At 36.1% G+C, this 23572-nt stretch overlaps 5 protein-coding genes and 2 pseudogenes across 6 annotated transcripts; 2 read left to right on the forward strand and 5 right to left on the reverse strand.

Moving 5' to 3' along the window:
- Positions 1–2240: 2240 nt before the first annotated feature.
- LOC148174609 (odorant receptor 49b-like) lies at positions 2241–4499 on the forward strand. The gene is made up of 7 exons (XM_088036888.1): positions 2241–2462; positions 2506–2990; positions 3039–3140; positions 3190–3292; positions 4170–4328; positions 4383–4441; positions 4496–4499. Exons 1-7 carry the CDS (start codon positions 2241–2243, stop codon positions 4497–4499), a joined length of 1134 nt encoding a protein of 377 aa, XP_087893014.1.
- LOC148174610 (protein D3 pseudogene) lies at positions 4356–5130 on the reverse strand (annotated as a pseudogene).
- A 1348-nt stretch (positions 5131–6478) lies between these two features.
- Positions 6479–7133, forward strand: LOC148174611 (protein D3 pseudogene; annotated as a pseudogene).
- A 158-nt stretch (positions 7134–7291) lies between these two features.
- LOC148174612 (salivary protein Tsal2A-like) lies at positions 7292–8592 on the reverse strand. Its single transcript, XM_088036889.1, has 2 exons — positions 8448–8592; positions 7292–8397 (listed from the first exon to the last, which is right to left on the reverse strand). Exons 1-2 carry the CDS (start codon positions 8590–8592, stop codon positions 7355–7357), a joined length of 1188 nt encoding a protein of 395 aa, XP_087893015.1. The 3' UTR covers positions 7292–7354.
- A 1508-nt stretch (positions 8593–10100) lies between these two features.
- polo (Serine/threonine-protein kinase polo) lies at positions 10101–13365 on the reverse strand. The gene is made up of 7 exons (XM_088037311.1): positions 13154–13365; positions 12878–13102; positions 12267–12664; positions 11541–11758; positions 11366–11493; positions 10968–11161; positions 10101–10916 (listed from the first exon to the last, which is right to left on the reverse strand). Exons 1-7 carry the CDS (start codon positions 13244–13246, stop codon positions 10463–10465), a joined length of 1710 nt encoding a protein of 569 aa, XP_087893437.1. The 5' UTR covers positions 13247–13365; the 3' UTR covers positions 10101–10462.
- A 928-nt stretch (positions 13366–14293) lies between these two features.
- Positions 14294–16715, reverse strand: LOC148174614 (uncharacterized). The gene is made up of 7 exons (XM_088036890.1): positions 16623–16715; positions 16430–16574; positions 16208–16210; positions 16019–16138; positions 15842–15945; positions 15657–15782; positions 14294–15604 (listed from the first exon to the last, which is right to left on the reverse strand). The coding sequence occupies exons 1-7, from the start codon at positions 16713–16715 to the stop codon at positions 14294–14296; spliced, it is 1902 nt and encodes a 633-aa protein (XP_087893016.1).
- A 4205-nt stretch (positions 16716–20920) lies between these two features.
- LOC148174615 (uncharacterized) lies at positions 20921–22623 on the reverse strand. Of its 2 annotated transcripts, none has more exons than XM_088038015.1 (2): positions 22560–22623; positions 20921–22508 (listed from the first exon to the last, which is right to left on the reverse strand). In XM_088038015.1, the coding sequence occupies exon 2, from the start codon at positions 22499–22501 to the stop codon at positions 21014–21016; it is 1488 nt and encodes a 495-aa protein (XP_087894141.1). In that variant the 5' UTR covers positions 22502–22508; positions 22560–22623; the 3' UTR covers positions 20921–21013. The 2 variants fall into 2 exon arrangements, with proteins under 2 accessions (XP_087894141.1, XP_087894142.1); XM_088038016.1 differs by having other exon boundaries at positions 20921–22523; positions 22560–22594.
- Positions 22624–23572: the final 949 nt, after the last annotated feature.

A 23572-nucleotide genomic window follows, 5' to 3' on the forward strand; every position in this document is an offset into this window, starting at 1 on the left:
ATTACAATCAAAAATTGATGTCATAACTCTTAAGTCATACGCAAAATTGCATATGAATATACATATTTTTTTTTTTCGAAACATAAGTATAAATAGTAACTCTTTCAAATTTCATGGTTCTAAATCTAAAAGTACGAAAATTACAGATTGTAATAAAAATGCTGCAAAAGTTTGACTTTTCCTCAAAATAATAGATTCTAAAATTTGTCTTTGCTCAAAAATTCCGAAAATGTCGAAATTTTGTTTTCCAACTATACCAAAATTTGAATTTAGGTTTTTCGGGGCCTAAAGTTCTTAGAGTTTTGCTTATTGAAGTTAATAGATCTTTTAAACATACAAAATTGATGTCAGAATGCTTTAGATTCTTTAGATATTTGACAACTTCCATGAATGCAGTTATAAAAATGGTGGATGCGCCGGGTCAACTTTCCCATTTAATAATTTTTTATACCAATAATGTCACGAAATTGTACATTTTTGTTTCACATTCTGTACCAGAAAATTCAGCCTTTATTTTAGTGCAATAAACTTTTTATTTTTAGGCTGCAAAAACGTTTCGCGTTCTCTACGAGACGAAATGGTACGACTGCCCTTCTATACCTCTACAAAAATGCATTCTCAACATGATGGTAAAAGCAGAACGAGCTGTGGGACTTTGGGCTGGTGGGATTTTTATGATGAATATGGAAACCGCAACCGAGGTAAAGAAAAAAGAAGAAAGTTAAGAGTGGTAACCTTTTGATTGCAGTCGTTTAAGAAGACGTTGTCGTTTTACACTGGTCTGAAAACGATTGTGGATAATCAAAAGTAGAAATAAATGGAAATATCTGGTGCAAACTTCTCCAATTCTGAGGAATAAGTTTTTTTTTCGTTAGATAAATATTCGATGTAGATAATAAAAAAAATATATTTGTGTATTTCTGTTAATTACCCAGCAAAATATGGAATATTTATTTCCGACTATCCCGTCTATTTAATATTATAATGGGATGATCAGGAGACTCATAGAATTTCACACTGAATTTAAAACTGTGCTTAAACTTTTCCTACGTCAACAAATAATTGAATTAGAACCGATTAAAATTTGGAGAAGTCGTCAAATGGCAAAAATGATGTTCCGGAATTTTAGGTTCTTTTGCCATTTTTTTTCTCTCGCATTTTATAGGCGAACTCCGTGTTAGTTATTTTAAATTCAAAAGGTTAAACAATGGGAAAAATTTAATTTTGTTGTCTTGATTGTCATTCGTAAACTAATGGATTTACAATCGCGTCCAAATTATTTTGGAGTTTATTTTATTGGCATTTTGAAAATTCGAGTGTTGTCTATGTACTACTGTCAATTTGACATACAACTTTTAATAACTCACCTGAATTATGGCCGTTTGAATTTTTGGGTTGTCGCCAGAGAGCCAAATTTTTGAAGGTGCGAAACAATCCTTGCTCAATATCTCGGAAACTATTAGAAATATTGGGAAACCGTTTGCGCCATCGTTTTTCTCGCGAATTTTTCCATAAAAAATAGTTCTTTAATTTTCCAAAAGTCGGAAGTTTCAGTTTTTCGCTAAATTTCATGACTAAAACTATTCCAAACATCTGATAACGATATCTCGCCTATTTTTTTGAAATAAACTTGCGTTATAAAATCTCATTTTACACATAATTTTGCGCAGATTCCAAATCTGTCGTCTGCAGAAGGTTAATTTCTTAAGTCATTAGAAAGTGCAAATAACAACATTCTTAAAAATTAGAAAGTGAAAATAAACATTTATAAAAGCACATTTAACAATGACTGGAACTTACCTCATCAGCTCGTTAGCTTCTCTGACTTCTTCTTAGCACATTCTTAAAAATCTAACTCAGCTCACCATCACTTCTAAGACCTTCAGTCCGCACTTCTCGACGTCACTCTTACGATTGAACTCTCTGCAATGAAAAACAAACCTCTGCTTCACCATTTTTATTGTTTCATAACAGTTATGTATAATTAAAGTCTAAAAACTAGTTATTAAAAACGTGGAAGTTAAATCTTCGAGTTTTGTACTGGTATATGATCAACTCCATAAAAATCAATCTTTTATTTAAATAAACTCCACCCCGTTTCTCTTTCAAGAAAAATATCTACGGATGACTCTAATTACAGTCATTACAACCTTCTGCATTTTCTTCCAAGCAATTATACATTATTAATGAAAAAATAGTCTTTATAGTCATTCTTAGAAACTCCAGAGTTCAGTCTCAAAATGTATCCGTACTACGAGCGTCCGCTTAACCAAGTCCTCAGTCTCCTCACCTTCAACGGAATAAATTTGCGGAAAAACACACTTCTTGCGGAGATTCTAGTTTTTCTGGAAATATCCTCCACAGCTTTAATGCTGTTTCTCATATTTTTGCAGTCTTTGGATAGCAACATCACGATAAAACTTCTTGCAGACTCGGTGGAGTCCTTTATTACCACAGCACAGGTAAGTTGAAGACCAAACGACCCAATTTTAGGTGAACTTTTAGATGCTGACAAAAGCAGTAACTCTTGTGGTAAAGAAAAAGGAAATAAAAAAGATTTTCAAGCAAGTTTCGAAATTTTGGAAACTTTCTCAGTTCGATGCGGACTTCGAAACTGAGTGTTTGAAAGAACTGAAAACCATTCAATCCACAGCAAAAATCTTCATTGTTTGGTGCTCCATCACAATCATCTTCGTCATGTTTTGCCCTCTCTATGCCAACAGATTATCTCTGGTTTGCTACGTCCCCAAATTCGTACCAAAAACCATTTTTTCCGTTTACAACAGTTGGGTTCTTGGCTTCAACGGCTTGTTCGTCGTGTCTTTTGATTCACTGGTTTGTACCATCACTTTAATGTTGACTCTGCAGTACAAACTCCTTAATAAAAGGATCGAAATGTTGAAGTTGGACGAGGTGGAAACTGCGAAAGATGAACGGACGTGTCTGGGCGAAATCAAAGAGATTGTCGACTACCACAACTTTCTCTGGGAGTAAGTTGAGGGATGTTGGGTTCCTGGTGGTAAAATTGGTGGTTTTAGTTTTGTGAAATTGTTGAATTCGATCACAAGCCACACTTCTGTTCTTCAGTTGATTTTGTATTCTTTGGCGACGTGCTTTGAGATGTATCTTGTGTCCAGAGGGTAAGACTGGTGGAGATTTTTTATCAAATAAATGAAATTTGGATTGTAGATATGGGACGTTCGAGACTGTAAAGGCGTTCTTTTATATAACGACGCTGTCTTTCGAAATGATGCTCTGTTTTTGTATCCCGTCGTCTTTTCTTACAGAAGAGGTGAGTTTTTTTGTGGTTAACAGATTTGAAGTTATATTTACAGGCTTTGAGAACATTTCAAATTTCTAAAATTTTTTATTTTTTGTTCTAAAATTTTGCAATTTGACACAGTTAATGAACACTTTAGAAGTAGTAACCTCGCCAAATTTCATAGTTATAACTGAAAAACTAACAAAAATACGGATTTTACTACAAAAAAATTAAATTCTTGGTTCGTCCTAAAATAAAATTTTCTAAAATCTTTATTTCATGTTCTAAAATATTGTACTTTGGCACAGTTATTAAGCACCTTAAAAGTAGTAATGTCGCTAAATTTCATTGACATAACTTAAAAACTAACAAAGATACGAATTTTAATAAAAACAAGTTTCAAATTTTTGGTTTGTTCTAAAACAAAATTTTCTGAAATCTCTATTTCTTGTTGTAAAATTTTGTACTTTGGCACAGTTAATCAATATTTTAGAAATAGTGATCTCGCCAAATTTTATTGTCATAACTTAAAAACTAACAAAGATACGAATTTTAACACAAAAAGTGTATTTTACAACATTTTATTCACGATTTCTAGTTTATGAAAAATGGTAATTTACAATCATCTGTCAATTAAATGTTAAAAACAGCTGACTTTTAGCGATCGCAAATGCAGCTGTTTTTGTTACATTACAAGCACCTAAAATGCTAAAAAGTTTTTGCAGACTAATCGTTGCTGTTTACTATTTTAACATGGATTTAGTAAAAGAACTGACAAAAGTGGCAAAATATTTAGTACAAAGATGAATAATCCATTATGAGTAAACATTTTGATAAACTTGCAGTTAATAACCACCAAGATCCTTTTGTTTTGTAAACATTACCAATGACAAAGTTACTTTTACAGGCTTCGAGAACGTTTCAAGTGCTTTACGAAACGAAATGGTACGAATGCCCATCCATACCTTTACGAAAATGCATTCTTCATATGATGGTAAAAGCACAACGGTCTGTGGGACTTTGGGCTGGTGGCATACTTATGATGAACATGGAAACCGCAACCGAGGTAAAGGAAATGAAAAAAATTAAGAAATTAAGCGTGTTAATCTTTTGATTGCAGTCGTTTAAAAAGACGTTGTCGTTTTATACTGGTTTAAAAACGATTGTGGATAATCAAAAGTATTAAATTAATTATTGATAAAACTAGTCTGTTATCTATACCAACACGTCTAGATAAACTCAGTTCAGATTCTTTATTATTAATTTTTACAATTTCCCACTTAATTTCCCATCATCTTCTTCCTCAATTCATCAGAGTAAGAGTCCCACTGCGCCACAAAATAATTCCCCGCGTACGCCTTCCCCAATTCGTACTTCCTCGCGAACCCTCTCATGGACCAACTTATGCGATGTTCAATCGAAGTCTTCGAATCCTTCGGCTCATCAAACACCCTCTTCTCCTTCTGTTCAAACACCAAGAAGATGTACCTATGCAAACCACTTCCTTTCGGCGGTCCAGCTCCCGCATACTCCGCTATAACTTCACCACTGCTCACGTCACTCCCGAGGATGTTAACAACCAACCAGTGCTTTACATCTGCGGATTTGGGGTCTTGTCTGCTGGGGGCGTCCGGGTCGTACATTATCAAAGTGTAGTGTTTGGTAGGATCGGCGTCCCATGTTACTGTGGGTTCGTCTTTGACTTCAGTGGGGGTAAGTTCTTGCCCGAATTCGATTGGTTTACCACATGGGTATGTTATGGTGATTTTGGAGGAGAGAGTCTCTTCGAAGGTGTATGGGGCGTCGACTACTTCGGTCATTTTGTGACGTGGTGCCTGGCGGTTGAAAGGAACGACTGATAATTTTGTGATAAGAGGACGAATTTACACGTTTGATTTTGATAGTGATTAAGTGGAAGTACTTAGCACGTTTCAAAATACTTCAGATTTCCAACACTCCTAAACGTCGTAAAATAAAATCTTTATTTCATGTTCTAAAATTTTGTTGTTTACAACAGTTAATCAACACTGTCAAAATAGTAATCTCACGAAATTTCATTGTCATAACTTAATAACTAACAAAGATACAAATTTTAATAAAAAAGTTCAAAATTCTTGCTTCATTCTAAAATAAAAATTTCTAAACTCTTTAATTTCTTGTTCTAAAATTTTGTAAATTAGCAGTTCTTAAACCTACCTTAAAAATAGTACCTTTGCCAAATTTCAATGTTATGACCTAAAAAGTAACAAAAAAACAAATTAAAAAAAGTAAATTCTTGGTTCGTCCTGAAACAAAAATTTCTAAAATTTTTATATCTTGTTCCAAAATTTTGTAATTTAACACAGTTGATGAACATCTTAGAAATAGTAATCTCGCCAAATTTTATTGTCATAACTTAAAAACCAACATAGATACGAATTTTAATACAAAAACAAAGATACGAATTAAAAAAAATAAATTCTTGATTCGTCCTAAAAAAAATTCTAAAATTTTTATTTCTTGTTCGAAAATTTTGTAATTAAGCACAGTTGATGAACGCTTTAGAAATAGTTACCTCGCCAAATTTTATTGTCATAATTTAAAAACTAACAAAGATACGAATTTTAATACAAAAAAAAAATAAATTCTTGGTTCGTTCTAAAGTAAAAATTTCTAAAATTTTTAAAATATTTATTTCTTGTTCAAAAATTTTGTAATTTGGCAAAAGTGGTGAACATGTTAGAGATAATAATTCTGCCAAATTTTATTGTCACAACTTAAAAACTAACAAAGATACAAATTTCAATACAAAAACAGAATAAATTCTTATTGGTGCTAAAGTAAAATTTTCTGTAATCTTTATTTTTTGTCCTAAAGTTTTGCAATTTGGCACAGTTATTAAACACCTTAGAGGTAGTAACCTCGCCAAATTTCATTGTCATAACTTAAAAACTGACAAATATACGAATTTTAATTAAAAAAAATTTCCAAAATCTCAATTTCTTGTTCTAAAATTTTGTACTTTCGCACAGTTAATGAACACGTTACAAATAGTAACCTCGCCAAATTTCACTGATGTAACCGAAAAACCAACAAAGATACGAATTTTAATACAAAAAAAATTAAAATTCTTGGTTCGTCCTAAAATAAAGAATTATAAGTAGGTACATATTTTGATATGTGCCAGGTATCCATATCTACCTCCACCTAATTATTATCAAAAGCAAACGTGTAAATTCAGCCTCTTATCAGAAAGTTATCAGTCGTGTCTTTCAACCGACACGCCGCGCCACGTCCACAACCCACAAAATGACCGAAGTAGTCGACGCCCCGTACACTTTCGAGGAGACTCTCTCCTCCAAAATCACCATAACTTACCCTTGCGGTAAATCAGTTGAATTCGGCCAAGAACTAACCCCCACCGAAGTCAAAGACGAACCCACAGTAACATGGGACGCCGATCCTACCAAACACTACACTTTGATAATGTACGACCCGGACGCCCCCAGCAGACAAGACCCCAAATTTGCAGATGTGAAGCATTGGTTGGTTGTTAACATCCTCGGGAGTGACGTGAGCAGTGGTGAAGTTATAGCGGAGTACGTGGGATCTGGACCGCCGAAAGGAAGTGGTTTGCACAGATACATCTTCTTGGTGTTTGAACAGAAGGAGAAGAGAGTGTTTGATGAGCCGAAGGATTCGAAGACGTCGAGGGAGCATCGGATTATCTGGTCTATGAGAGGATTTGCGAGAAAGTACGAGTTGGGGAAGGCGTACGCGGGGAATTATTATGTGGCGCAGTGGGATTCTTACGTTGATGAACGGAAGAAGAAGATGGAGGGCAATTAAGTGAAAAGTTGTAACGTTGATGACAATAGAAATTCTAGCAAAATTGAGTTTGTTTCTTCGCGTTTACTGAAGTAAGATTTACATTTACTGCCACACACAAATCAGTGTTGATATGGCTAATCATTAAAGTGTCAACAGGAAGGGCTTCCGGTAAGAAGGTATCAGAGTAAAAATAGTCTAAAAAATTTTGGCCTAAAGAAATAAACTTTTTTCGAAGCTTTATTTCAATTAGCAATAAAATTATGCAAAACTGATTCGATTTGACTAACGAATAACATCCAAAAATCCTCCGGTATGTTCCGAAAATGCAGGAACCTCAAAGCCCACCAAATCTCCAACATCGCAACAGTAGACTCCTTTTCTTTGGACAGTTAGCGCGGCCAAGAAGTTAGCTCTTAACCACCGAAGACTTGCGCATTTCGAAGGACACGGACTGGCAACATGTTTGCTAATATCATTCACGCCGACGAAAGCAACTCCGTTTCCATTTCTACTGTCGATGACAACTTTCCAAAAGAACTGCGGCACTGGTAAAGTTATCTTAGAATCACTAATCGTTGTAGATAATCCTTCAGTGCCCGTATAAATGTAAAAAACTCTTCCAGCAATAGTGTTAACCCGTCGAATTTCAATTTCAAGGTCTTTCCAGTTGCCATCGTTGACTTCTTTAACTTGAGGTGCAGCGTTTATGTAGTAATAAGTCATTCTTTTCTCCACCCCCGTGGAGAAATCGCACTTCGGAGTCAAGTGCCCCTTTTGGTACGTCCCTGAATTTTTATTATAAACATTGAGCGGATCTCCGTTAAATTCCTGTTTCCGAAAACTCGTCCCTCCTTTCCGACAGGAATAAGTTGAGTGCAACAATTCGTGTCGTGTCCAAAAGGTTTTGTGAGCGTTTTCGTCGTAACAAACTTGAATTTTTCTGATGAAACTCCCCGGCGTTGGCTTGAATCCGATGTGAATCTTTTTCGCGTTCTGGTTACATCTTACTGCATCCACCTCCGTTTCCGGTTGAGGGCTTTGTCTGCACTTAAGTTTGTCCCAACTATAGGGTCCAACAGAGCTGCAGCTTAATCTGAACCTGTTGTTTATGCACGTTCCGGTGACTAATTGCTGGGCACAAATTTGAAGGGTATTTCCCGAGCCCGAACACAAGAATTGCACTTGGTCGTTGTTGTTGAAGGTAATATCGCCATTTGTAGATTGGGGATACATTATAGAGCCTCCTGGGAATAAAACAATGGGAGTTTTCGATTCAAGAGGAGTGTCTACGTTGATGGAGCAAAATGATGCTGCCAATTCCGCTCCTGAAAGTCGTTTTGATTGGATTTTTTGGCCTTTATTTTTCTTGACTTACCGAGAACTGTCAGCAAAAGAACCATAAAAAAAGGATACATTTTGATTAGACGCGTTTTTGAAACTGATAATGATGTTGAATTAGAGCACTTTATATGAGCTGTGTGGTTTTCCCCGCATAAAATTAACTTTGTTATCTTTGTCATTGGTAGTGTTTACTAAACAGAAGGATCTTGGTGGTTATTAACTGCAAGTTTATCAAAATGTTTCCTCATAATAGATTAATCATCTTTGTGTACTCTTTCAGTTTTTTCACTTAATTTATGTTAAAATAGTAAACAGCAACGATTAGTCTGCAAAAACTGAATTTTAGGTACTTGTAACAAAAACGGCTGTAACTGCGATAGCAAAAAGTCAGCTGTTTTTAACTTTTTATTGACAGATGATTTTGAATTACTATTTTTTATAAAATAGAAATTATGAATAAAACATAAAATACACGTTTGGCATTTGGGCCTTTCAAAACAATTGTAAACCAGCCACTCGTTAGTTTTTAAATTACGACGATGAAATTTATAGAGGTTACTATTTCTATAGTATTCATTAACTGTGCCAAAGAACAAAAATTTAGAACAGGAAATAGAGATTTTAGAAAATTTTATTTTAGGACAATCCAAAAATTTTAAACTTTTTTAATTAAAATTCGTATCTGTTATTTTTATAGTTATGACAATAAAATTTGGCGAGGTTACTATTTGCAAAGTGTTTATTAACTGTTAAAGTACAAAATTTTAGAACAAAAAATACAGATTTTAGAAAATTTTATTTTAAGACGAACCAAAATTTTTAATTTTTTTTTTATTAAAATTTGTATCTCTGTTAGTTTTTCAGTTATGACAATGAAACTTGGCGAGGTTACTATTTCCAAAGTGTTTATTAAATGTACTGAAGTACAAAATTTTAAAACAAAAATTAAAAATTTTAGAAAATTTTATTTTAGGACGAACCAACATTTTTAGACCTTTTTTTATTAAAATTCGTATCCTCTGTTGGTTTTCAAATTATGCAATGAAATTTGGCAAATTTACTATTTCTAAAGTGTTTCTAAATTTTAGAACAAGAAATAGAGATTTTATAAAATTTTATTTTAGAACGAAGCTAGAATTTTAAGCTTTTTTTCATTAAAATTCGTATCTCTGTTAGTTTTTAAGTTACGGCAATAAAATTTGGCGAGTTTACTATTTATAGAGTGTTCAATAACAGGGTAAAACCCTTAAAAAAACTTGTTTTGCAAGGGTCTTACTATAAGTAGTGATTGTATAACAATCCAAGTTTTACGATATCATTTCACGGCCATAAAGTGGCTCTTTGTAGACGGCGTCTGTAATTATAAAATAAAACGGCCGCTTGTCGGAGTCAAAGAATTACAAATCGTTGAATGATACATAAAATAAAAACAAATTAATAATTTACAAGACATTAATGTTACAAAATGGTGAATGCGCCGGGACACACATGACTATAAAATGTTGCTTCTGGACACAAAATAATATCAAAACCAATGAAAAACGTCCCAAAATCATCAAAAACCACCAAAAAAGAATGAAGACATTATTTAGTTTTACGGTCGCTGTCACAATGATATTTAGTTTTACGGCCGTGAAATCCAATTTCACGTTCGCTGTCAGGTTCATGAAATTATACCAAAAAAATATTACAAAATTTCAAAGTCTTTATTGTTGATAATGACAATTCACTTAAGTTTGACTCGAAATGCTATGAACAATCTCAAGTAAAGCTCAAGCGAGTTTTTACAGGAGAAAGTAAACATTTATTTGATACACCAGATTATAAACAATCACAACAGAGTCGTCTCCAACATAATGCTGTATAAAAAAGACAATACAAAAATCAATACGATGAAGTAAAATATATAATAACACTAATAACTATGTATAAAAGAAGTACACTGATTCGTTACCGACGTCTTGAATAACAAAATAAATTATTTCCACTGCAACGTCCTCACAAAGTCCAACAATCAAATAAAATATCTGGCAGTGTTACCAATACTTCTCAAAGTGGGGCACCATTATGAATCTCCGGATTCAATAAAACCGAGATTTTGTCGTACGCGTATCTCATTTTCTCGTACAACGCGATGTTGCACCCATTGTGCTCCAACGACGAAAATCTAAAGGTCCTGAACTGTTTCTCTTCATCAATGTACGTTATAGCGGCCATCAGCGGACACATTATAATCTTCGTGTGGTCGCTGAAGTTCATCTGAACAGTCCCGTTGTTCAACTGCATTAAAACTCCAGACGTCGAGCGACACCACTGGTGCAAATGCGGAGTTCTCGACAAGGAGTCCACTTCTCGCACCACCGAAGCACCGGTCTTGATGAGGTGCTCGCGCATGTACCGGCTGAAGTACGACAACAGCTTCATTTTCTTGTCCAAGTTCCGGGGGTACGTCTCTAGGGTCATGTAGGATTCATCGCCGGTTTTGTCCACGTAGTGGACGTTTCTAAGCAGAGGAGCATGAGATGGGGGCACCAAAAGAGGGCTCCATACTTACATTCCGTTTGGCAACATGATTAGTTTGGTGGTGTCGTTGAACATCACCCCGACGCCTTCGTCCGACAGCTGGTAGCCGAAGCCGTACTTGTCGGAGTAGTCCACCCATTTCGACACCCAGATGATGGGCTGCGCTGCTGGGTCGGTCATCTCGTCCAAGAAGATGTGGTTCTTCGCCGGTTTTACTTTTAATACCTGAAAACGCTCATTAGGAAAAAATCTAGCGGGGGCGATTAAATAATATATTTAAAAAAAAAACGTGAAAACGAATATGTACAATTAAAACAAACATAACAAACTATTCTAGTGGTAATAAGCAAAAAAAAGTTGTTTCACTGCACGTTCCTAATCTAAAGAAAAACTAAATTACTGCTCACAAAGCCAACAAAATAAGTTTACCTTTCCTAGCAACGTCTTCAGCGTGGCGAAGCTCTCTTTGGCGTCGAAGGTTTGGTGGTGGCTGGTGGCCCCGGCCATCTGCACGTTAATGGAGTCTTGAGCTCGTTGCTCCTTATTCAAAAGTTCACCTGTAAAAAGGCGTAGAGAACCTCAATTTTCCCATTTTTAAACTCACCATTGTTAATCCCGCTGAGAGGTTTCCTTGCCGCCACCTCCAGCTTGTCGAAGCGTGGCGCCATCGTCAAACAGCTCACCGGCAACGACGCAGGACAATACCCGTTGGTGATAAAATCATGAACCAGCAACTGTTGGACCTTCGGTCTGCTCTTCGGCTCCGGCTGTAACATCGTCATAATCATCTGCTTCGCAGAGGCGGTTATGTTCCTCGTTATCCTGCAGAAAAGCAGTTAAATAAAATTTCGTTGCTGTAAAATTAAAATTACTAAAATTACGGTCTTTAGCATACACCACTAAAAAATTTTGGTAAGACCTAAAAATAAAAAATTACAAAAAATTGTTTGGTCGCCTCTACAATTGTGGTTATTTCAGGACGAATTCTAAAAAAAAGACCCGAGAAAGACGATGGGGCAAACCGTTTCTTTTTATCTGTTGTAGTTTTGAAGTTATCGAGCATTAAAAATTTACTTTCCAAAACTTTGAACAGTCATAAATCAGTTGTTTGTTGCCTTACGTCAATTTTAAGGCGAGATTTAGAATTGTCGTGAAATTCTGCGTAAAATGAGCCCCAATAACGCAAGTTTGCCCCAAAAATAATACAGCTGTGTAAAAAAACAGTGCCTATTAACAAATTAAGGTAGACATGTAAAACAATATTGAAACGAAACCTCACAAATATCACTAGTTCGTTAGTGAAGTCCTCTCGCAGCTCGTGTCAACTTACTTGTATTCACACTTCTTAATCCTAGAATATGTCTCTTTCAACGAACTGGTTTCGAACGGCGGGTTTCCTATCAATAAAGTGTACATAATACAGCCGATTGACCAAATATCGACCTCGAAAGAGTGTCCTTTCTTGTGCAGAATCTCCGGGGCGATGTAGTTAGGGGTCCCACACAATGTCTTCTTTCGTTCGCCATCGTATTCAATTATTGCAGCTAAACCGAAGTCGCCAATCTTGACGTGGAGCTCATCGTTGAGAAAAAGATTGCCGAGTTTGAGGTCGCGGTGGATGATACGTCTTTGGTGAAGGTAGTTTACCCCGTTTAAGATTTGCTTCATGTAGAAGCGAGTTTCGGGTTCGGTGATCAGTTTTCGGCGCTTCTGCAGCTCCATCATGGACTGGAAGAGAGGAAACGGAAGTTAGAAAGTTACCCCTACATTGGAAGCGGTGAAATCACGAAGTAAATAATCACAAGTTGGGTAAACAGACCCATTAAACTAGTTATTACTGGTGTCCAAATAGTTTTAATTCCCAGACGAGTCCGCAAATATTTATTCAAATGATAGCCCCATCTAAATCAATCAACTTTAACAAAGCCCCCTTCAACTCACCCGTTTCCTGCACAGCTCCAACACGATATAAATGTTCAAATGGTCCTCAAAAAAGCTGTGAAACCCCACAACGTTTTTGTGTTTCAAAGACTGATGGATTTGTATTTCCTGAGTCATCTTTTCTTTTTGGTTTTCTTTGACCATAAGCTTCTTTGAGACTATTTTACCAGCATAGGTTAGTTGGGTCCTCATGTTTGTTATCTCATAACACTTCGCAAAACCTCCCTGCAAAAACCGAAAATGTGGTTTTTGCGATGGTGGACAAAAACAACTCACCTTGCCAAAAAAACGACCTCGTTTGTAACTTGTCTTGGTGTTATCATCGTATATTATGTCGGGGATTTGCGCCACGTCTTCTTCTCGGGACATTGTTTGCGTTTTTCACTTTTAATTCACACACAAATTGAGTTTATTGCGCTTTGAACGGACAGCAACCACCAAGGATTGAAAAACTTTTGGCAGTTGAGAACGTTTCAAATACTGAGTGCTGATTGGCCGAAACTTGGGTGGGGGAATTTGAAATGTCAACGGTTGGGGATAAGCGCAGGACGCTATCCGAAAAAGTTTAACTCTATATTTACGTTTTCACTTTGTAATCAACAAAACTATTAAAAACACACTTTTATTACGTGTTTTGGAAGGTTTCCATTTATAGACGGTGGATTCTCATGCAACTAAATTACTTTTAGTGACTGTCACTGTATTTATTTTAAGTATTTAATGAAATTTACGATAGTGCCTGTAAAAACTAATTGAATGTTTAAAATGTTTCTATTTAGGGAATGCGTCTGTTTGATCGATTCAAATTTAGAACAAACTATGATCATGACCTGCTTTCAGCCGTGCCGTGTTACCACCTGACAAAATATTGATTAGGCGTTAGGCAACCAATTATACACTTCAGTTTAAAATTTTAACTACTTCTAGTTCTAAATACAGCGTTTCATATTTTGAAACCGTAATTTTTTAACACTATAGAAGTAGCCATAATAATTTTTATAGTAGGCCCAACGTTGTGTCATTAGACAATTAAAAATTAATCAAATAAGAAGGTTTCTTCCGAAAATTGAAATTGCGCATTTTATAGGAACGAGTCTTCCAGTTTTTGAACATTTCTTATTTTCTTTTACTTACTTTTACTTTTACTAATTGTGTAAATTAGTAGGTAAGATCTTAGCATAAGAGTAGTTAAATTGATACGTTTTGCGTCGTTTAAAAAAAGTTGTAAGTGTTGTACTTTTGGGCGTCACGACGCCGAACTATCGGTAATTAAAACATTTCTTTTTGCTCAGATCTTAGAGCGTAGTCACCTGTAAGCGTGTGCAAAATTTTCAAACGTGTAACTTTAAAATTAAACATTTTAGAAAAGAATAACTTTATTGCCAGACAACATCGAAATTTAAAAATAACTAAAAACTACGCATCGACCGAGCACGACAACTTGGTGCAAACAAAATGCCCTTTGACCCGACGATTCCACTCTTCGATCTTTTCCAAACACTTGGAATCCAAAGGATTTGCCCCTAAGTAAGTAAACTCTGCTTTGAACACTTTTTCGAAGTTGCCCTCCGGGCAAACAATTTTATTCGTGAATAAATCCAACTTCTTCACACTTTCGGCGTCTTCCAGAAGCTTTTCGTCCCATTTCTCGATGAGATTATCGCTGAGAACTAACAGGTCGATCGTCTTCAATCCTTTGAAAGCGCTCGCATGGATCGTCCGAATTTTATTCTCAAACATTCGAATGGCTTTCGGGTGGTCATTCCGGAAACTCTTGAATGCGTCTTTTGGGAGTTCTTCAATGGAGTTGCGAACGTAATTGACTTGGTTGATGTTGGGGCAGTTGGTGAACCACTCCGGGTCGAGTCTGGTGAGGTTGTTGAGGGCGAAACTCACGTTTCTTAGTCGGGGCATGTTGTTAAAAGCGTCCGAAGCAACTAAAGAGATCTGGTTTAGATCGAGACTCACTTCTTGTAGAGTTGGGTGGTTGGTAAAAACGCCTCCTGAGATAGTCGTGAGACGGTTCGACTCAAAGAAGACTCTCTCTAAGTTTTTGAGACTCAGAACAACATCTGGAGGAATCATCGAGATGGAATTCCCGCTCAGATCCAGAGCGCGAATTTTGAGTCCTGCGAACACATCTTTATCCACTCGTTCAATCTGCGCGTTCTTCAGAAGAAGAGAATGCAACTTTGGAAGCCCTCGGAACACATCCTTGGAGAACGTCTTCAGCGGGTTTCCACTAAAAACTAACATTTCGATGTTCGGATTGTCTAAAGCTCCCTCTTCTATCGCCCCCAGATTCGGGTTGTCCGTCATCACCAACACCTTCGCCGAGAGATCGCTAAACGCCCCACGTCGAATAACTCCCAGATTCGTCTGAGCGATCTCCAAGAACTCGACTTGGAGATTTCTGAAGGCTCCCGGACGAATTTCCTCGATTTCGTTCTTGTAGAAATGGAAATGTTTCACGTTGCTGATACCAGCGAAAGAGTCTTCGTTCAAGATTGGGATTCTTCCGCGGACTACGACGCGTTCGATTGGGTAGTCTGGGAGGTATTTCTTCAGGTTGTCGTCTTCGACGATGGTCGCGATGGTTTCGCTGTCGGTTTGCAAAGTGACATTCTTGAAGGTTCTTTCTTTGGACTCGACTGTGGTTAGGAGAAATACTAAGTAGCACAAATGGAAGAACGACATCGCGAGGAGACTGTCTAGACAAAGATGATTCTGTGGGACGAAAATCACCTTTTAAGTGGGTCTTATCCGTATCTGTGTTTACTAATTTGTTTAATGTTTGTGGAAATATCTTCAGGGTGTTTGTTGTGGTTGGAGGAATTTCTGCTGCAATCGACCGGATATTTATGCAGTGAAAACTAATTTTGTAGCAAACGTAAATTCCAAATTTCTGGAGTCGATATCTCGCTTATTTTTGGTACAATAATAATGTATTGGCGCTCATTTTACACAGAATTTCACGTAGAATCCAAAAAGATAAAACTCGTTAAGATGGGTTACAAATAACTGAGTTATGAGCAATACAAGTTTCGGATATTGAACGGGTTTCACCACTGTTTTTCACAGGTCATTTTACTTTAGAATCCGCCCTAAAAAGTCGAAAATTCTATGGTCAATTTTTTGGGCAAAAAAATCCCAATCGATGAAACATTTTCAATTTTTCGTTTTTTGATCGCCTCTCATAAACTATTTGCTCTATCGATCTGAGATTTGGCAGGTTTATAGATCTCAAGCTCCTCTTTCGATCTATATATTATTCAATGGTACTAAACGCAGTTTTCGCTCCGAAACAAATGAAAAAGACCCTAAAAACACGTTCTAAAAATCTAATTCGGTTGATATCTCGTTTATATGTTAAGGGAATTTAGGGTATTTAAGGCTCATTTAACGCAGAATTTTGCGCTAAATCCAAAAATATCTTTATTTTTCTCGTACGTCAACAAATAACTGAATTAGAGACGTTTGAAATTTCGGGTTGTCGCCAGAGTGCCAAAATTTTCGAGGTTTGTTATTTCGTAAGATTGTTTAGGTCAAAACTCAAATTTTTTTGAGACATGGAGAAAGCATTTGAAGCAACTAAAGAGATGCGGTTCCGAGCGACACTCACTTCTTCCAGAGTTGGATGACCGCCAAAAACTCGTGCAGGAATTGCAGTTAGGCGATTGGCATTTAAAAAGACACTCTTCAGTGCTTTCAACCCATTGAAGAAACTCGTCTAGTTTTCACTCACATCTAACTTCTCGATCCCAAGTTCTTGAAATGCGTCTTTAGGAATGGCCTCAATCCCGTTTCCATTCAACACCAAATTTTTCAATCTCGGCATTTTCTTCAACTTCCATCATGGACTGGAAGAGAGGAAACGGAAGTTAGAAAGTTACCCCTACATTGGAAGCGGTGAAATCACGAAGTAAATAATCACAAGTTGGGTAAACAGACCCATTAAACTAGTTATTACTGGTGTCCAAATAGTTTTAATTTTCAGAGAAGTCCGCGAATATTTATTTAAATGAAAGCTCCATCTAAATCAATCAATCCTGCACAGCTCCAACACGATAAATATTCAAATGGTTCTTAAAGCAGCTGTTGAACTCCACAACGTTTTTGTGTTTCAAAGACTGATGGATTTGTATTTCTTGAGTCATTTTTTTTTAAGGTTTTCTTCAATCATGAGATTCTTCGAGACTATTTTACCAGCATACGTTAGTTGGGTTCTCATGTTTGTTATCTCATAACACTTCGCAAAACCTGCCTGCAAAAACCGAAAATGTGGTTTTTGCGATGGTGGGTAAAAACAACTCACCTTGCCAAGAAACGATCTCGTTTGTAACTTGCCTTTGTGTTATCATCGTAAATTATGTCGGGGATTTGTGCCACGTCTTCTTCTCGGGACATTGTTTGCGTTTTTCACATTTAATTCACACACAAATTGAGTTTATTGCGCTTTGAACGGACAGCAACCACCAAGGATTGAAAAACTTTTGGTGGAGAACATTTCAAAATACTGAGTGCTGATTGACCGGGACATGGGTGGGAGAATTTGAAATGTTGAACAGTTGGGGATAAGCGCACGACGCTATCCGAAAAAGTTTTACTCTTTATTTACGTGAGGCATTTGAAATTTTGAGTTCTCGCCAGAGGGTCAAAATTTTGGAGGTTCGAAAACGATTTTGCTCGATATATCAGGAATTAATACGAATCTAAAAAAACCCTTTTCGAAATCGTTTTTCTCGCGATTTTTTAACGTAAAAATCGATCTTCGATAGTTCGAATTCGAAATTTTATTTTTTTCAGTGTTAAAGTTGGCACCTTTTTGGTCCCTAATTAAAACACGGTCGATATCTTGCTTATTTATAAAACAATATTAAGGCCAGTTTCATAATCATTTAAAAGTTTCTTTAAAATTTAAAGTAAATTTTTGCCATAGAAACAGATTGTTGTAACAACACTTTAAAGGAACTTTATTTAAAGCTGCCTTTAAGCGATGATTATGGAACTTACCCTTAAGTATTAGTGCTCATTTTACGCAGAATTTAATGCAGATTCCAAATCCGGTTCCAAAATCAACGTACGATAACAAATTACCGAGTTTTGACCGTTTAAACTTTCAGATTGTTAATTTTCACTAGTTAAATTTTAAACAACAAAGTTTCAATTTTTTTTTATTTAAACCGGCAGAAAATACACAATAAAATTTCATGAATATTCATCTGAAAATAGCTTCACATCTTTACTGTGCTGCCTGTTTCTCCTCCATTCTTCAATCTTCACCACACACTCCGAACTCAACGGATTCTGCCTCAAATCACTCACATCCGCTTTAAAAATCTCCGATAGTTCACCCTCCAGACAAACAATCGCGTTTTTAAACAAAACTAAACGGTGAATAACATCGATATCTTGCAAATATCTGTCTTTCCAGATGCCGATCATGTTAAAACTTAAATCCAAAAGATCAATTTTCTTCAATCTTCGGAATACAAAAGGTGAGATCTTCCTAATGTTGTTGTTATTCAGTTTAATTGTCACTGCGTTGTTTCCAACGGGGAAGGCGTCATCTGGAAGTTCTTCAATAGAATTGTACCCGAAACTAATTCCGGTGATTTTCGGGCAGTTATTCAACCAATCAGTTTGCAATTTCGTAAGATTGTTTAGATCACAATTCAAATTTTTCAACTGAGACATGTTGGAGAAAGCATTTGAAGCAACTGAAGAGATGCGGTTCCGAGCGACACTCACCTCTTCCAGAGTTGGATGACCGCCAAAAACTCTTGCAGGAATTGCAGTTAGACGATTGGCATTCAAGAAGACACTTTTTAGTGCTTTCAACCCACTGAAGAAACTCGTTGGAATTGCAGAGATACAGTTTTCACTCACATCTAACTTCTCGATCCCAAGTCCTTGAAAAGCGTCTTTAGGAATGGCCTCAATCCCGTTTCCTTTCAACACCAAAGTTTTCAATTTTGGAATTCTCCTAAACGCATCCGGACGAAATTTCTTCAGTTGGTTGTAACTAAGTGTTAAAATTTCAATGTTAGGGTTGTCCAAAGCACCTTCTTCTATCGTTTCCAGGGCCGGGTTGAAGGAAATAGTTAATTGTGTGGCCGACAGGTTGTTGAAAATTCCGCTTTGGATCACAGTAAGTTCGTTGTGGCGCATTTCTAATTTGTCTCCTTGAAAGTTGGTAAAGGCTTCAGCCCGTATTTGTTCAATTCCGTTGAAGTAGAGGAAGAGATTCTTCACGTCCTTGATATGCTTGATTTCGTCCAAAACGCGAATTTTGTCGAGAAGGAAAAGAGATTTGTACGGTTTTTTGTTTTCACTCGCACGTTGAAGGGTGTCGCAAAAAACCAAATTGGTTGAAATTATGAGAACACACAATGAAAGAAACGTCATGTTTGTGTTGAATCTTTTAGGAAAGTGGAAAATTTGGTCTTTATCACGGAGCGATTTGGTTAAACCATTAGGCGTTTAAACGACCTGTAAAGTTATCGGAGAATTCCCAATTAAATTCTCGTTTAGGTAGTGAGTATTTAAGAATATAACATTTTCAGAAATTCGGGTTCTATTTCATACTTTTCTATTTTTTAACTGTTTGAATTAAATTTTCTATAATTTTGTAAGTTTTCACGAGTTTTCTAAATCTAATTCGATCGATTTCTCGCTTTCTTTTATAGGAAATTTGCGTTATTCGAGCCTATTTTAAGCAAAATTTTCCCCAGATTCCAAATCCGGGCTCAAAATCCACGTACGACAACAAATATCTGAGTTATAGTCGTTTAAATCTCCGGAAAATAAATTTTCAGTTTCAAAATTTTTAATACTCGATACCTTCGAAACTACAACAGATAAAAAGAAATGCTTTTTGCCATAGTTTTCACCGCGATTTTCAAATTAAGAAATCGTTCTTTAATTTTTCAAAAGCCAAAAATTGGAGGTTTCCGGAAAAAATGCCAAAGTTCTGAAATCGATATCTTGTTTATTTTTGTAGTAAAATTGAGTTATTATAGCTCATTTTGAGCAGAATTTTACGCAGATTCCAAATCTAGGCTTAAAATTTAGATCCGACAACAAATAACTGAGTTAGCTTTCTGGCCGATCAAAGTTTCGGACAATTGATTTTCATTTTTCACAATTTTTAAAGCTAAATATCTTGGAAACTATTACAGATATTGAGATACGGTTTTCCTCAGCTTATTTTACGTTTGAAAAAGTTCTCAAAAGCCCGAAATTCGATAGTCAATTTTTTGCGAAAAAAAATTGTATGACTAAAACTATGCCAAATTTCTGATATCGATATCTTGCTTACTTTTTGCTTACTTTTTGGAGTAAACTTGCGTTACTACATCATTTTACGCAGAATTTTTCGCAGATTCCAAATCTGGAATTGAAATTCTGATCCGACAACAAACAACTGAGTTATAGCCGATCAAAGTTTCGAATGGTTGATTTTCGTTTTTCCTCATTTTTCCTAATTTTTAAAGTTTAATATCTCGAAAACTATTAGAGCTATTGAGATGCGGTTTGCGCCATCGTTTTTATCGCCTATTTTGGCCAGTTGATACATTTTGAGCTGCTCTTTCGAATGATGTAAACTTAAAGGTATTAAACGTCGTTTTAACCTCGAAAACAATTGTTGAACACCACTCCAAAATGACCTCTTCAAAACAGTTTTTGGTCAATGTCTCGTTTATTTGTGAAGCAAACTTAACTTATTTGGGTTCATTTTACGGAGAATGTCACGCTCAATCCAAAAGCGCAAGAATTTTTAATTTTTGTCAACAGATAACTAAGTTATTAACTAAGTTATAGTCGTTTGAATTTTTAGGTTGTTGCCAGAGGGCCAAATTTTTGATGGTTGAAAACAATATGTGCTCAAAATCTTGTAAACCACGACCGATATTAAGAAAAGTTTTCCGCGATCGTTTTTCCCGCGACTTTTTAGCTAAGAAATCCTTCTTTTATTTTTCAATAGTCGAAAGTTTGAGATTTTCGAAAAACATGAGCAAATAAAAAACGAAGATTCTCCTATAAATAATATATTTCAGTTATGTTATAACGTAAAAATATAAATACAATAATTAATGTTGCAAATTTAACAAACTTAGGTGAAATCGAACATTATCACTCCGATTCCTCTTCAAAAATTTCGCAGCAATACCCAATTTTATCTTCGGCGCCTTTATAAGACACCAAACTCTCATAGCTACTAGAAATGGTGTTATTAACTTCAACATCACTGCATAATGCAGATCTCAGAATTTTTCTTTGCTTAACCTTCGGATCAGTTACGGTAACGACAAAAAAATATTTCTTTTTTTTATTATACGGATTCATAATCTTCACAGACCAACTGCAGGAATCCGCCAATCTCTGAAAAGTCGTTTCGTAAACATTTTCATGACCAAAATGATAAAGAACAGAAGTCGTTGGATTCATGCGATTACCCAATGGAACAAACGTTCCACGACTAACAGTACCCTCCATCAAACTCTTACCATGGGTAAGTTTATGGTGATTTTGTAGAAGCTGATAAGTCCCTAGAAAGTTGCAGCCACTGATAACACAAGTGTACTTTTTGTATTCACACGTTCCTTCGTGTTCGCGAATTTCGCCCCCTAGGAAAGTGGAATAACATCCATGTTGGTTGAAACTGCACGGGTATGGTACGGATAAAGTTAAAGCTTCCAGACTGTAATTCCGGATTTTTTGGGCACCGAATGCTTGGCGACACGTTGGACACTCGGTGACTTTAGAACGACAGTTTTCGCAGACACTGTGTCCAACCGGACACTGAAGAATCGGCGCTTTCATCAGTTCTTGACAAACCGGGCACTCGAGCTGTTTTAAAACGACAGCACTTATATCTTTCAGTTGACTTTTTTTCGGTTTTATCACAACGGTGATCTTGTCGTTCGATCCAGTCAGTTCTTTGATAACCAAAAGTAGAATTTTCTTATCACCCGTGCAGTGGTCAGTACCAAACTTTGATCCCTTCACTTCCACTTTATGTACGCCGTTTGGCCCTTCATATTTCAACACCATTTTTAATTCTTCCTCTCTACCATAACCGTCAATAAGCAAGTGGAGTAACAAGTCCTCCACTTTCCGTATCTTTACAAAGAACGCCCGATTTTTGTCCACCAGCATCTTAATCACCTCATCTAATTTTTCTATGTTCAGCTCAAACGAAAATTCATCGTAATGAGCCTGCACGACATGTTTCGAGTGAATTTCCTTGAAATGCGTCTTCAAGTCCACGAGTTTCCCTGTCCATTCGCAATCTTCTTCGGGCATTAAACACTGAACTTGTCGAAACTTGCAGCTGATTTCGTGCTGGTTTAAATCATCGTACATTTCTTTCTGAAAACAGCCATCTGAAGCGAATTTGCATGGAAATTCTAGTTCTTTTAAGATTAGTTCGATCTGCATGTTGCGGACACTTTTCAGTTCGGCGTCTACGTTTTTGGTTTCAAAGCAGTTCTGACAGATGTTTCCTATAGTTTCAACTACGATTACTGGGATTGTTAGGAGGTTTGCACAAATAGCGCAAGAGAAAACTTTCTCGGAGAGCATTTTTGTAGTGAATTTTTGAATGTCTGCGCTCGTCATAATGTAGCTAGAAAAGATTAAACTTAAGAACTAAATAAGTAGTTCTAAAATCACTTACTAATAAGTGAGTTGGGTGTGTACGCAGAGGATGATATTACATAACTATTTGTTCAATTCAGTTCTTTATCTTATCTGAGGATTAAGTTTGGCAATCATGACATATTGACGTGGACAGGTATTCCCCCAAGTCATTAAAATAAATAAAAATAGAGAAAAAAAAATGAACATTTTACGTCTTGTACAAATAAACATCTGCAAAACTTATTGGGAAGTCTTGAAATTCTCAAAATTAATTTGAGAATTTATTTTTTTGTATAACATTGAAAATGTTTGAGTTATGCAACTCATTATACACAATGGTCTATTACAGGAAACTACTTTTCTAAAAATGTAGTTTTCGTCTTTCCGAAGAGATGGCGCAGCGTTCTTAAATGATTAACGGTTATTTTAGAATCAAGCCTGAAAAGTGCATGTGGTCGATATCTCGCTTATTTTTGGATCAAATTTGTGTTTTTGGGGCTCATTTCACGCAGAATTTTATGCTGAATCCAAAACTAGCATTATTTTTCTCGCCCGTCAACTGAATTAGCGTTTGAAATTTCGGGTTGTCGTTAGAAAGCCAAAATTTTGGAGGTTCGAAAACGATTTTTCTCGATATCTCCGGAATTAAAGCAAATACAAAAAAACCCGTTTTCCTCGCGATTTTTTCGAAATTTTATATTTTGCAGTATTGAATTTAGCCACTTTTCGGTCTCTGATTCAGAGACGGTCGATATCTCGCTTATTTATGAAGCAAAATTAAAGTATTGGTGCTCATTTTACGCAGAATTTCACGTAGAATCCAAAAAGATTTGTTAAGATCGGTCCACTAATAACTGAGTTATGAGCGATCAAATTTTGAGTTGGAAAATTTTCAAAGCTCAATGTCTCCAAAACTACGTAAGATTTATAGAAACGGTTTTTACCATCGTTGTTTTCGGGTCATTTTACTTTAGAATCCGCGATCAGAAGTCGAAAAGTCGATGGTCAATTTTTTGGGCAAAAAATGTGCGACTCAATCGATGAAAAATT

Source organism: Gnatocerus cornutus, chromosome 5 (genome assembly GCF_029298725.1).
Source record: "Gnatocerus cornutus isolate USDA-ARS CGAHR chromosome 5, icGnaCorn1.1, whole genome shotgun sequence".
Classification (NCBI taxonomy): domain Eukaryota; kingdom Metazoa; phylum Arthropoda; class Insecta; order Coleoptera; family Tenebrionidae; genus Gnatocerus; species Gnatocerus cornutus.